This window comes from Andrographis paniculata, unplaced genomic scaffold (assembly GCF_009805555.1).
Source record: "Andrographis paniculata isolate CXL003 unplaced genomic scaffold, ASM980555v1 Contig79END, whole genome shotgun sequence".
Lineage (NCBI taxonomy): Eukaryota > Viridiplantae > Streptophyta > Magnoliopsida > Lamiales > Acanthaceae > Andrographis > Andrographis paniculata.
The window spans coordinates 489003-501988 of record NW_026137616.1 but is presented as its reverse complement, the minus strand read 5'-3'; the positions used below and the strand labels follow the sequence as shown (position 1 = coordinate 501988).

The following is a 12986-nucleotide window of genomic DNA, read 5'->3' as shown; positions in this document are numbered from 1 at the left end:
CACAGGGGCCCCAAGCTGGCACGTCATCGCTTTCCGGCTTCCAGGCCCCTCCCCCATATTCTGCAGACTTTATTCTACTTAAAAGGCGCCATTTACCACTCGCTCCATTCAAAATCTCCCCTAAACCTTTCCAAACCCTACCCGTTTTTTTTTCTTTCATCTCGCCTACGCCATGATTTCGCACTCATACGCTGCCGATACGTTCACGAAGGCGAATGAGTTGGCGTCCTCCGTCGCCGCCGCGCTTTCTCCGCCGCAGATTGCTTCCGCCTGCTCCGCTTTGGAATCCTTCCTCCGGAAGCACACTCCCGATCAACAGCGATGGTTCTTCTCCATCACTTTTCCCGCTCTAATTTGCAGGCTATTTGGCTTCGATGACTCTACGCCTCCAAAGCCCCGCCCTTGCAACGGATGGATCGATGTTGCTACTTCGGAAAAAGATTTGGAGCTTGCAGGTATGGCTTCTGTGGTGCGGCCACTTCTCGTGAGCTTCTGTTTATAATTTATTCTGAAATGTTATGGAAAATGGCTAAGGTCGAGGAAAATTCTTCGATCTGTTTTTATTTTCATTTACTGATGTTTGTATTTTATTCTGTGGTTATACACCTCAGTAAGACATTTTTGTTTCCGAAGATGATATGAAGCCTGCCAGTGAGGCTTTATACGCGCTAATTCAGTGTTTAGTAATGCTTCTTTGTCGATTGAATTTTTCAAACCTATGACTTGATTTATTATTAATGTTTATAATACCTGCTTGATGTTGCTTGAGGTGTTTTATCTTTGCAATTCAAGGACTTGTTTTGAAGTTCATAGTCTGGTAACGTTGTACGACCAATCTGTCATTTTTTTCGGATCTCTTTTTATTCACTTATTTGATTTTTTCATCAGCTGACTTCGCTTGTAGTCTTCCTATCACCCAAAGGATTTGCTACTCATATGACTGTTGCAACCTGAATTTAAGTTTTAATTGAAAACCTCATAACTATGTTCTCTCTGTACTGTGTTTGTAAACAGGAAGAATTTTCAGCCTACTGTCACCAAACGGAGTGTTATTATCTTCAATATCAGCAGCTGACCAGATTTCCCTTATCAAATACATTTTTCCGAATGAACGATTGCCTGAGTGGGTTCGTTACATGCTTCAAAAACAAGATTGTGAGGTTTTAGGCAACATGTGTCCTTTGTTCAAGGGCAGGGTTAAGGGAGATCCAAATCAGGGTTCTTCATATCAGGTTCAGTTAAATGTTTTTGAATACTACTTCTTTTGGTTTGCTTTTTACCCGATTTGTAGAGGTACCAGCGAGGAATCAGAGGCAGCAAAAGCTCCTCAGGCTAAGAAATCTAGATTGGAAAACTGGTCTTATTCGATCCCTGGTCTTTCGAGTAGTAAGCGTGAAACAGAAAAGAAGCCTGAGAGTAACTTGTATGCACGATTGCTGTATGCATACCTCCACTCTTTTGTATCTGTCCAAGATGTAAATGTGTATCAGCCATACCGAAGTTCACTTCTTCATTATTCTCCAGGTTATGATAGTTGTGCTAAAGACCGGGCAGAATTTGTGATAAATACATTGATCCATTTTTGGCTGGTTGATAATGATTTTTCACCCTTGCCTGTAAGCTTGTGCAAAGCATTCGGTATATCTTTTCCTTTTAGATCTGTTCTGGGAGAGACTCCACCTACACCTGGACTGGGTGATGTGATAAATGTTTTTGTAAAGTATTTGAATCTGAATATACAAACTGCTATGGATGGGATGAATCTGATAGAATATGTTGGTAGTGCTGGCTGGAAACTTTCAGGTTTATTTGATGTTAAGTCAAGAGATGCTGCTATCAGCATACATTCTGTTATATCATGGAACACGTTGATCCAGAGGCCTCTATACAGATTTATTTTGAGAACCTTTCTATTTTATCCAGTGGAGACTTCCATAAAGAATGCATCACAAGCATTTTCTGCATGGATCAATTATCTGGAGCCATGGTCAACTAATCATGAAGAATTTGCTGATCTTAATGAGAGTTTGGGGCTGGCACCTAAGGATTCTGCAGACTCTGTCCCTAGATCGTCTTCTGGATATTCCTCCTCTTGTCAGGGATTTGTGTTGGCCAATTATCTATATTATAGCTCCTTGGTTATGCATTTTATTGGATTTGCGCACAAGTTCCTTCATACAGATACAGAAGCAATTGTTCAGATGGTTGCTAAGGTACGCAACATTCTGATCTTGCCTGTTAACTTTCGGGTTCACTAATTTTTCATTTATTCTTGTTTGTTATCCTACTGTATTTGTTGATTCGAGGAAGTAAAGATTATGATTTATATGTTGCACATTAATTAAGTATTAGGCTAGAGGTATTGTATGTGAAAGACTTATATGTTTGGAGTTAATGCTTTTTTCTAATGCTTTAGAACTGTAAAAAACTTGCATTGCTCAACTAGGTAGTTGGTATTTGGCATGTGAAGTAACAAAGCTGAATTTGCAGTGGATAGAGGACAATAAATTCTTTGTAAATTTAGTTCTACCTGTATTTGTTTATATGAATTTCCTTTCATGTCCTTGAATAAATATTTGCCCAAGCTCGTGGTGTTAAAAAAAAATGTTGCTGTTTGCATAAAGATTTTATGAACCATTTTTGCTTAAGTTTTATCTTTAATTGTATAAGCAAAACCATTTCTTTTTTTTTTTGGAATCATCTTTCCAAGTGATGGTTGAGGGATCCTGACTAAACAGGTCTTCTTGAAGCAATTTTCATCTATGTTGGTTTTGTGTTGCTGTGTAATGTTTACTGCCTCTCAAACTAATAGGTTCAAGTAAATTGTCGCCAGAGTCGATGGCTTTAATCTGATGGTTTCTTGCATGAACTATCAGACTGGACAATACCATTTCAACAAATGGATGGATGGGGACAATTAAGCCTTAACATTGTGCATCCATGCAAAACATATTTCGCTCAGATTATAATTGTAAAATCCTTACGAAGATTAATCATTTTATCCAGAGTGTCTTTGTTTTTTTTTTTATGGCTATCATTTTGCTGTAGAAAGCTACACCTTTTTTGTTTTCTTTTTTCCATTTCTTTGAATGTTACTCCCTCCGTCCCACATACTATGTCCACGTTGTTGTTTCTGTCCGTCCCACATACAATGTCACTTTCTTTTTTTGGAAAATGATTATACACTTTAATCTCATTTTAAACTTTTTAATTTTATTTTTTTAAAAATTTTAATTAAACTAATTCGTTATCTTAATCTTAATTTATAATTATTTATATTATAGGATAATTATTTTTACTAATATATTCTTAATTATGTACTAATTACACTCCTTCTAAAATCCCGTATCTATAGTATAATAGACACGGTATGTAGGTCGGAGGGAGTATTATTTTGTTCCTTGAGTCGTTTTGTCCTTGTATGTTTCTTAAGGCTGCTAACAGGGAGATCTTTCGTATCTTTCGAGATCCACCCTAGAGAGAACAGAGAAAGACACACTTCAACCACAGAAGAAATTTTAATTACTGAATCTTGTTAAACTATTATGCACGAAGAACTTAAAGAAATGGAAAATGCTGTCAATAAGCACATGCCTGCAGAGTCATACATGCATAGATATTCATATTTTCAAAATCTATGCAGGTAATAAGCATATTAACTTCATCTGTTGAGCTCATGGATCTCATAAAGAATGTTGACACTGTCTTCCATTCAAAAGCTGTTGATTCGAAAAAATCAGTGCTCTCTCCAGTGAACAGATCCATTCCAATAATTTGCCAACAATTACAGGTATCTACCTTTGCTGGTGATTGTAATTCTCTGCAAATTTTGTTAGTATACTTGCTCATTTGGTTGCTTCGCAAAATGTTTTACTCCTGAAAATATACTTGGAATATCATCCTACTTATCATTCCAACATGCCTTTCTGGAATCCTCTTTTCAGTTATTTATGAGATGCTGAACCACATTACCATTGCTGTGTTAATAATACACTGTTGAGGTTCAGTGTGATCATGGTTGGGTATGTCCTAGAATTTATGCCCCATGCACTATCTAGTACTCAATATGTCCATGTAAGATGTTACTCCTGAGGTTCAGTGTCAAATTTCAAAATAACATCCAACCAATTTTTCTGTTCTTACTTGTGATAAGATATTTACATCTATTTAACAAATTTCAACTTCTCCTCAATTCTTTAGAGGTGAGGATAGGTTATTGTGTAGACTACACAGAGCACTATCTGATGTCTTGGGGATATCAATGCATTCTTTCATCTGCCTAACTGAGTTAGTTTCCAACTATTCCAGGACTGGGAGGATGGCCTGTGCGAGAATGAAGCAGATGGATCCTTTTTGCATGAGAACTGGAACAAAGACTTGCGGCTCTTTGCTAATGGAGAAGATGGCGGTCAGCATTTGCTTCAGGTATATGAATTATTTATTATGCAATGCTCGTAGCGCTCTTGTATCTAAGCATTATTCAGCTGACATTTCATTGCATTTCTTGGACTCTTTGCAGCTGTTTCTGTTGAGAGCAGAGTCTGAACTACAAGCAATCTCCGTCAACACACTCTCCCAAAACCTCCAGTATCTGGATTCACTGAAAGCCCAATTGAGCCAGCTGTTCGGAAGTCCATTTACTCGGCAATCACCACCCATGCCCGGCGGATCAGCAGCTGAGTCAGGACACCACCACCAGCAATCCCGCGATGAAATATTCAAGCCTAGAAGCTTCGGCCACCACAATGGAGCCAAGATAAAATACAAGGGTGACTGGATGAAGCGGCCTGCCTCCAACGACGAGGTTGCATGGCTAGCGTCACTACTAGTGCATATATCAGGTCTGGTTAATGAGAAGCTCGGGCTGAACGAGAACCAAGGAAGAAGCAGTGGCTCGTCATATGTTGAATTGGGTGTCCCCGACGGAAGCGTGCATGGACCTATTGAGACCGTGAAAGTGGTGCTGTGGTGTGTTGTTTGTTGGCTGACGTGGATGCGCCGGAGCATAGCTGAGTTCATGAGAACACATGGTTTGCGGGTTAATCTCAGGCTGCTGGCTTCCAAGAAGTTTGTGGTAATGATTCTCACTTTTGCTGCATTCAGTATTATCAAAAGAGCTCTTGCAACTTAGGCAAGCAAAACTATCACAAAAGATACATACATATATTGGATTGTACAGAAAAGTAAAAGCTTGCACTTGTTTTGTGAAAAAAGGTTTTGATTCCTTGGCGAAGAAATGCATAGAAATTTATATATATATATTATAAATTCAACTAAGAAGATGGTGGCGCCTGGATCCGTCTGTACACGGCAGTAAACGTCTCCCCGCCATTCCTCGCAACCTTCTGCCCCTCCTCCGTCGCGGTGCTCAGCAGCTCCACCACCGGATCCGCCTGAAGCTCCGTCGCCGCCACCGCCTCAAACAGCGGATGCTCTTCCAAACACGCCTTCATCCAGACCCCGAGCTCCTCGACATCCGTGATGGTATATATAATCCCCCCTACTGTGAGCACGTAGGCGTACTCGTCCAGCAGGTGGGGGCTAATGACGCGGCGGCGGTGGTTCTTCTCCTTGAAGTGCGGATCCGGGAAGAGGAAGAACATCTTCGTCAGCTGCCCCTTGTGGAAGTAATTGGGGATGTATTTCATGGAATTGGTCCTCACCACGGAGGCGTTGTGGTAGTGGCCGGGATTGGAGGCGCGGAGGGCGAGGATGCGTTCCTTGACGTACTCGGTGACCTTGTCCCTCAGCTCCATGCCGACCATCAGCGTGGCGGGGAAGAGCGGCGCCAGCGCGATCAGAAGCCCTCCGAAGCCGCAACCGACGTCGGCGAACTCGATTTTTTGGGAACGATCGGAGAATCCTGGGAAGTGGAGGGAGTAATCGAATTGAGCGGGGGAGATTGGGACGGGGAAATGGGAATCACTGAGGGGGTTGCTGTGCGCGCGGGCGCGGTAGAAGCGCTTCCGGGGAAGCCCGGTGGTTTTGCTGTGGGTCGGATTCAGATTCGGGTCGTGGTCCGGCATTGCCGACGGCGGTGGTGGTTGCAGCGTCGAACGGTGACGGTGAGGTCTTTCCTTTCTTCTATTCTAGTCAGTGTCGGTCTAGGGTTAGGGTTAGGGTTAGGGTTAGGTTGAATGAAGCTTCTTCCTATAATACAAGCAAAGCGAGAAAACCCTTGGTGGATCCTAAACCCTAACACGTATGGATATGCGCTGGAGACCAAGTGAGGCTTAAGGAGATTCAAATACACTGACGGCCGCCGTTATGCGTATTATATTTATCGTTTATATGTAGAGGGATTTTACAGGGTTAATTTGGGTGTGTTTTAGGGTTAGTTTTTTTACCTTGAAATTTAGGAAATGGTTTTTTCAACATCATTTTTTATTTTTTATAAATAATAATAAACAATTAGAAATGTGTTTTATAAAATTAAAAATAAAAATCATATATCTTTTTTAAAAAAATTAAAAAAATTAAATATTTTTTAAAATAATATAATTTATATTTTTAACACATTTTTTTTTTTTACCGTCCATAAAAAAAATTAATTCATTTAAAACATGAACTAAACCTTCACTTAAATACAACTTTAAAAAACAACAATGAATGCCAGATGATATGTTTCTTTTAAATTTATCTCTATTGAATATATATTCTTTTAAATCTATATTTAATATTTTTAATTTCGTATATAAAATATATTTCTTTTCTTGAAGGACGTCAATTTTTGTTGGCTTTCTCTAAAATTACGCATGATGTTATATATATCACATTAAAAAAAGAAAATAGAATTTTGCATTAATTTATATAAATGACAAAGACGAAATACAAATCGCCAATCTAATAGGTGTAAAACATTGAGTGATACAAAGACAAAAACAATCCATCCGAAACAAATACATACAATTGAATAAAAGAATCAACATAAGTGTACTCGAAAGCAACAAGCATATGGAAGTACGCATATAATAAATATAGTTAAATTAAACTTCTTATCAAAAAGTAAAAAGTAGTAACCTCCACGAAAAACAAACCAGCTTCAATTTAAGCTACCTCTTGCAGATAATGCTAAGTTTGCTTAATCATTTGAATTTGCCCAATAAATTAAATAAATAGTAGAGAGAGAGAGAGAGAGAGAGAGGGTGTTGGATGGATAGTAGTGACTAAAGTGGATGGTAGATATACTGATTTGTCGTGTAGTGTAGTTGAGAATATAATGTGAACTGACTAACCACCAGGCAGGTGTTTTTGATCTTCTTCCAACCCCCATCTTCATATTTCATTCTTTTCCCTGTGCTTTTTAATTAAATCAAGAGGAGAGGACCAAAATAAAAGACTCAGAAAATTGAGTTGGATGATTATTATTGCATGGCTGACAAGAGCCAACATTACTGTAGTCTTCCTACTCCTACTCCTCTTCACCATGAAAATGGTGCTGTACTTGTGAAAAGATCATCATCTTCATCAATGTCTCTTAACAAAGGGGCTTGGACAGCCGAAGAAGATGCCAAACTTGCTCAATATGTTGAGATCTATGGCCCTAGAAGATGGAAATCTGTCGCCATTAAGTCAGGTTTGCATATTTATAATCCGCAGTCGCTAATCCTTAGGTGTTCACTTAGAAAGTTTTAGTTTTGAAACAGTGTAAGTTGGATGATGATGATATGCATGTTTGTATTGATAAGTATTATTATTATTGTTATTGTGCAGGGTTGAATAGGTGTGGGAAGAGTTGCAGGCTGAGATGGCTGAACTACCTCAGGCCAGATATCAAGAGAGGCAACATTTCTGAAGCTGAGGATGACTTGATCCTCAGGCTTCACAGGCTTCTAGGGAACAGGTGGTCATTGATAGCGCGCCGCCTCCCCGGCCGGACCGACAACGAGATCAAGAACTACTGGAATGCGCACTTGAGGAAGAAGGCCAAGCTGATGGAGAAACTCCCTGCTACATACACAGCTTCCCTGGTCAAGAACTGGAGGACTGAAGCAGAAGAAGAAGAAGAAGAAGATGATGATGATGATCAAGATGAGGACGACGACGATGGTGATGATCAAGATGATTATGATGACGACGATAGAGGTAGGAAAGCATCCTCGTCGTCGGCCATGGAGGTGAGTCAGAACAAGCAGGAAATGGTGATGATGATGATGGGAGGAGCAGAACAAGGTAGTGGGAGTGGAGAGGGATTGCAAGCCTCCTCCGATAATGAAGAACTCTTCGATTTTTCGAGACAAGGGACTTATGGTTTGGAGTGGGTCAAGTGCTTTCTTGAGCTTGAGGAAGAAGATGAAGATGAAGAAGATGATGATGATAATGACTAAAAGCTGTTCTACACAGCATTAGCTCATTACCACCATCATAACCTCAGTAATATGACCGCTGTTTCTGCTGCCTTCTTTCTGTTCTTATGATGAACCAAACTAATCAATAATAATTATAGTAATAAACATGATCTATCCATGATCCTCTACTTCACTTCTTGATCTCCTCTTCAACAGGATTCTTAACCAGACCATAGCCATTTTGAAGAAACTCTAGGATTGATCATGAAATCTGAACCATAATAGGATCAGATCATGCCATGATGAGGTACTATGATGGAAGTAGTGTTTGAATCTGTTTGAGCCTGCTCGACCATAGCGAATGTAGGATCATATGGAAAAGATCGAAGGGGACTGGCCGGAAATTCCAAAGGAAGTGCCTCTGCAGCTTCTTCACATTGTTCTGCATCACAATGTATCTTTCCATAGGTATTGCTAGGAGTATCTCCTTCAGATTGGGAATATCCTTTTCGGGTACTCGGAAAGAGAAGGCGTCCCAATCAAGAACATCGCTGAACGGCAGGACCAGATTATCGGCTATGATCACCGGGACACATTCATAGTATATAGACTCAACAATCCTCGGGCTGTTGACATCGAACCCCATAGGACAGATGCAGTATTTGCTTGATTTCATAAGCTGAGGGTATGACGTAAATCTCGACACTCGGTTTGGCAGTGGTCCATAAATCCTCATGTCATCGTCCTTGTCGCTCCAATGCTTTAGGAGCTCCGGGCGAACCTTGCCATGCCGGCGCCCGGAAAAGAAGGCCAGAATTGATCGTTCCGACACTTTCTTCCCACCAATATTTCTAAGAGGCCTGCGAGGTCTTCTTATCGTAGTTTCCGGGAGGGAAACATCTTTTCGAGGATCAAAAATACCCTCCGATGCATCGGCGTTGCACAGAGCTTTAATGGTGTTTTGCAATAGCTCCTTATGCCCCTTCAATGTATAAGGCCCCTGCATTTGTAAGACAGAAAAATGAATTAATGCTAACTAAGTTACAAATGCAAGTAAGTTCCCATTATCAGACATTCTACTAATTAAGCATGAACTTTTAGGACAAAGCTGTAAGAATGTCACACCCAATCATGGCAGGCAACAATAAAATGATCCGATCCGCGAGTGCGATTCCAGTACCGGTACTTGGAAGAAAGCATGTTCACATAGTCACGTAGAAAGACTATTAATGGATTCAAATTATGCGAACCGGGGACATAGAGAGTCATCTGTAGTTGGCGGGCGCTGTATGGGAGATAGAACAAGTGAGCCTTCTCAGGATCCTTTGTTACAAAGTGCCTGTTTGCTAGCATCAATCTCAGAAACCATCCTTCAGAGGCGTAGATTCCAGAAAGATGAGGCTCCTGGAAAATAGGCTTCTCCCCTTCTTTGTAAATGTATACTTTTAGAATCTGCTCCATCCATTCATAGCTCCTGGAATTAAGTAGTTATTTTTAAGGGAAAAACAGAGATCGTACTGATCAAGCACGAACATTGTAGAGCCAAATGAGTGCTGATAAATTGCAGACAAATTCACCTCATGAAAGTGGAAACATTCCGGAACAAGGGAGCATATAATTCCGGATTATCACCACTGTCTCTGGATGCATTCTCGATATCTTTTCTAACGAATGCAAGTGCCTCATCCGGCGACAACGATGACAGGTACCTCTGCATAACAGCAAAATAAAATGCTGTTTAAAATCTGAAGTATTAGAAATACCATAGAAGTTGTATTACCTCCAACTGACGCGGGAGACGTTTAACCATATGAGGAGATGGTGGACCAATCGAGTCCATTAACCTTCCGCGTCTATGTCCTTTGCTTCTTTGAGGTACATCCTTCTCCTTTTTTTCAAGTAGCACAGTTTTATTTGGCTCAGTCGAAGAATTATGCGGAACCACTACAGAGTTGTCTTGCACGATTTCATGCCGAGCGCCCAATGCTGAAAAATGATTCTCACCCAAACGTACTGAATTACTCGAAGATGAAGTTGCAGGATGCGGTAGGTGAATCCATTCGGTCAGTGGATAAGGCAACGAAGAAATCAGTATCAAAATGCTAGTAAACGTGAATATCAAACAGACGACAAGCAGTTTTCTCCAGCCATTTCTGAAGATAAGATAGATTACAACCGTCCGCAATAACTTAGCCATGCCTATTCTGTGCCCCAGTGCTTGGAAGGCTTGTTTTTGTATCAATCTACAGGTTATACATGTAAGCCTCTGAGCTTTGCACAGTTTCTCTATGAAGCCTTTTCACACTTGCGTCGTGTTCTGTGCCTGGAATGAGAATTTTGTCATTAAATTGGGAAAAACACATACACACTGTTGCAGAAACAGCTTGTTGATGTGAATCTAGGTTTATATTTTAGTCACAGACTAGAAGCTCTGCGACGATGTTTATAACTAGTGTTCTCACATAATCTGTATGAAATTTCTTAATCAAATACTGCAGTGCGATCAATGGATCAATCTACAGCAACTTTTGCCGGTTTCTGGATAGGCGCACACACAGATGATCGTAAAACTGTGAACATATGAAAGAGAAAGTTATAGAAGAAATTTATACCCGAGCGGTAACGATCCCCATAGTTACGTTGTAATCTCTCTCCATACAGAGAAATTAGAGTAAAGTAGAAACAAAAACGATGAGATTTCAAGCAATGCTTATCCTTCTCCATAACAATCAACAACAAATTAATCATCGGAAAAAAATAAATAAATAAATAAATCGAGCATCCGAGCTACTAAACAGGCTCCTTCCTCACATTCACAAACAAGCAACAATATGTGCCAAAAACCATATACAAACAGACAACAATTAAATTCCATCGAATTCTGAAATAATATAGAAAATTACATCGGTATTGTATTCCGAAGAAGCACACGTAACTATATACCTTGAAGGCAGGAGCAGTTGAGACAGCATCGTGCAGACATGGAAAAGAGAGAGATGAAGATGGGAAAAGGAGGAGAAAAAGGAGAGGCAAGGTCACAGTTGGAGGAGCAATGGCGATGGAAATGACAGATCATGTGGCTTCCTCATTTTGTATACAAAATTTCTTCTTTTCCACCGTTTTGACAATTCCTTGTGATCTTTTCTCAACCGTCATGCATTTTCCCACCATGTCTCAGTGCTCCGGGATTGCAACACCACATCGAGCTCGAACTATCGAACGGTTCAGATCGAATGGGAGTCTGGCTCCCGGGAGCTTGGAGAATTGCCGCCGATGCACATGGTGAGGTATTTGTTATTTCAGCTTACGTCATTAATATAAACCAATTTTTGTCAATTGGACGAATAAAAATTACTGATTTACGGGATGAGTATTATTTTGAAAATGCTAGTGGGTTAGGAATATTGAAGACGTATTTGATGTTTGATGTTTGATTTTCTATTTTAATTTAAATTATAATTTTGATTTAATATTTGTATATAAGTTATAAAGTACTCCTTTTAATATTTGTATATAAGTTATAAAGTACTCCTTCCGTCCCAATAAGTAGTGTTTACTGTTATTTTTGTCCGTTTCAAAATAACAGTCTCATTTACATAAATAATTATACACTGTAAAATTATCCTTATTTTTTCATTATAATTACACAATTGTCTCTATTTTTTTACACTAATACACTCACAAGGTTAAAAAAATCAGATGGAGTATTATTTTATAAAGTAGATATAATTTTATAAATTTGAATTATTTTTTAGAAAAAGATTTTTTTTAAGTTTGTTTGATTTGAGGTTGTGTCTATTATGGATGTGTTTGTTTGGGTGATTGTCCTCAAATTTTACTATTTATTCAATTTTTCCTCCACAAAATATCAAATCAAACTCCTATTATTTTATTTTTTATATTATATTAAAAATTAATTTTACATTCAAAACATCACATCAAGATCTATTTATATCACATCATATAACTATTCACATTCAAAATTTTTATTATTCAAATCTCAATCCAAAATTTAAACCCCCAACAAATACACCCTATGAATTTTTAAATAATAATTTATTTGTAATATTTTCTTATTAAAATGATGAGCAAAGACCTTCTATTGGAAATAATAAAAACTCGAAATAAATACTCCATCCATCCAAATACAAAAGTCTTGTTTACAATTTTTGTCCGTCCCAAAATAATAGTCCCATTTTCATAAATAATCATATCACCATAAAATTATCTCTACTTTTTCATTATTATTACACAATTCTCACTACTTTTTACACTAATGTACTTACAAGTGCAAAAAAGTCATTTATCTTTACTTTTTACCAACTACCAATATAATATCAATATTTTTGAAATCTCGTGCCTAACACAATAATACTATACTTTTGGGAATGAGAAAGTATAACATTTATGTTTATTTCTATTTATGAGATATATATATAATATGTCATGCAAATTATATATCATAATTTTTTCTATTAAAAAAATATTACATTGAAAACCGATGTTTTTAGTTTGGAATTCCAAAATAACAAACTAATTAAATTTGTATATTTATATTTAAAGCCGCATCTAAGATTCTATTTAAATAATAAATTTTGAAATATTAATACATTCTTAATTTATTTTATAACTAAAATGTTCAATAAATTACGGATCAGATGTCATGCATGATATTGTGAATTCAAACTTGATTATTTT

The 12986-nt window shown here is 38.4% G+C and overlaps 4 protein-coding genes across 8 annotated transcripts; 2 read left to right on the top strand and 2 right to left on the bottom strand.

Moving 5' to 3' along the window:
- Positions 1 to 50: 50 nt before the first annotated feature.
- Positions 51 to 7839, top strand: LOC127240588 (uncharacterized). 3 transcript variants are annotated; one of them, XM_051259333.1, is made up of 7 exons: positions 51 to 455; positions 1015 to 2213; positions 3644 to 3790; positions 4309 to 4425; positions 4520 to 5074; positions 7487 to 7576; positions 7714 to 7839. In XM_051259333.1, exons 1-7 carry the CDS (start codon positions 173 to 175, stop codon positions 7717 to 7719), a joined length of 2397 nt encoding a protein of 798 aa, XP_051115290.1. In that variant the 5' UTR covers positions 51 to 172; the 3' UTR covers positions 7720 to 7839. The 3 variants fall into 3 exon arrangements, with proteins under 3 accessions (XP_051115290.1, XP_051115289.1, XP_051115291.1); XM_051259332.1 differs by lacking the exon at positions 7714 to 7839 and having other exon boundaries at positions 7487 to 7682; XM_051259334.1 differs by lacking the exons at positions 7487 to 7576; positions 7714 to 7839 and adding an exon at positions 5215 to 6316.
- LOC127240592 (tRNA (guanine-N(7)-)-methyltransferase) lies at positions 5089 to 6026 on the bottom strand. Its single transcript, XM_051259340.1, has one exon. It carries the CDS (start codon positions 6024 to 6026, stop codon positions 5274 to 5276), a length of 753 nt encoding a protein of 250 aa, XP_051115297.1. The 3' UTR covers positions 5089 to 5273.
- On the top strand, positions 7748 to 8327 carry LOC127240470 (rRNA-processing protein EFG1-like). Its single transcript, XM_051259177.1, has 2 exons — positions 7748 to 7782; positions 7829 to 8327. The coding sequence occupies exons 1-2, from the start codon at positions 7748 to 7750 to the stop codon at positions 8325 to 8327; spliced, it is 534 nt and encodes a 177-aa protein (XP_051115134.1).
- LOC127240591 (probable glycosyltransferase At5g03795) lies at positions 8247 to 11380 on the bottom strand. 3 transcript variants are annotated; one of them, XM_051259336.1, is made up of 5 exons: positions 11232 to 11380; positions 10069 to 10611; positions 9866 to 9999; positions 9414 to 9762; positions 8247 to 9288 (listed from the first exon to the last, which is right to left on the bottom strand). In XM_051259336.1, the coding sequence occupies exons 2-5, from the start codon at positions 10483 to 10485 to the stop codon at positions 8599 to 8601; spliced, it is 1590 nt and encodes a 529-aa protein (XP_051115293.1). In that variant the 5' UTR covers positions 10486 to 10611; positions 11232 to 11380; the 3' UTR covers positions 8247 to 8598. The 3 variants fall into 3 exon arrangements, with proteins under 3 accessions (XP_051115293.1, XP_051115294.1, XP_051115296.1); XM_051259337.1 differs by lacking the exon at positions 11232 to 11380 and adding an exon at positions 10901 to 11129; XM_051259339.1 differs by lacking the exon at positions 11232 to 11380 and adding an exon at positions 10751 to 10846.
- Positions 11381 to 12986: the final 1606 nt, after the last annotated feature.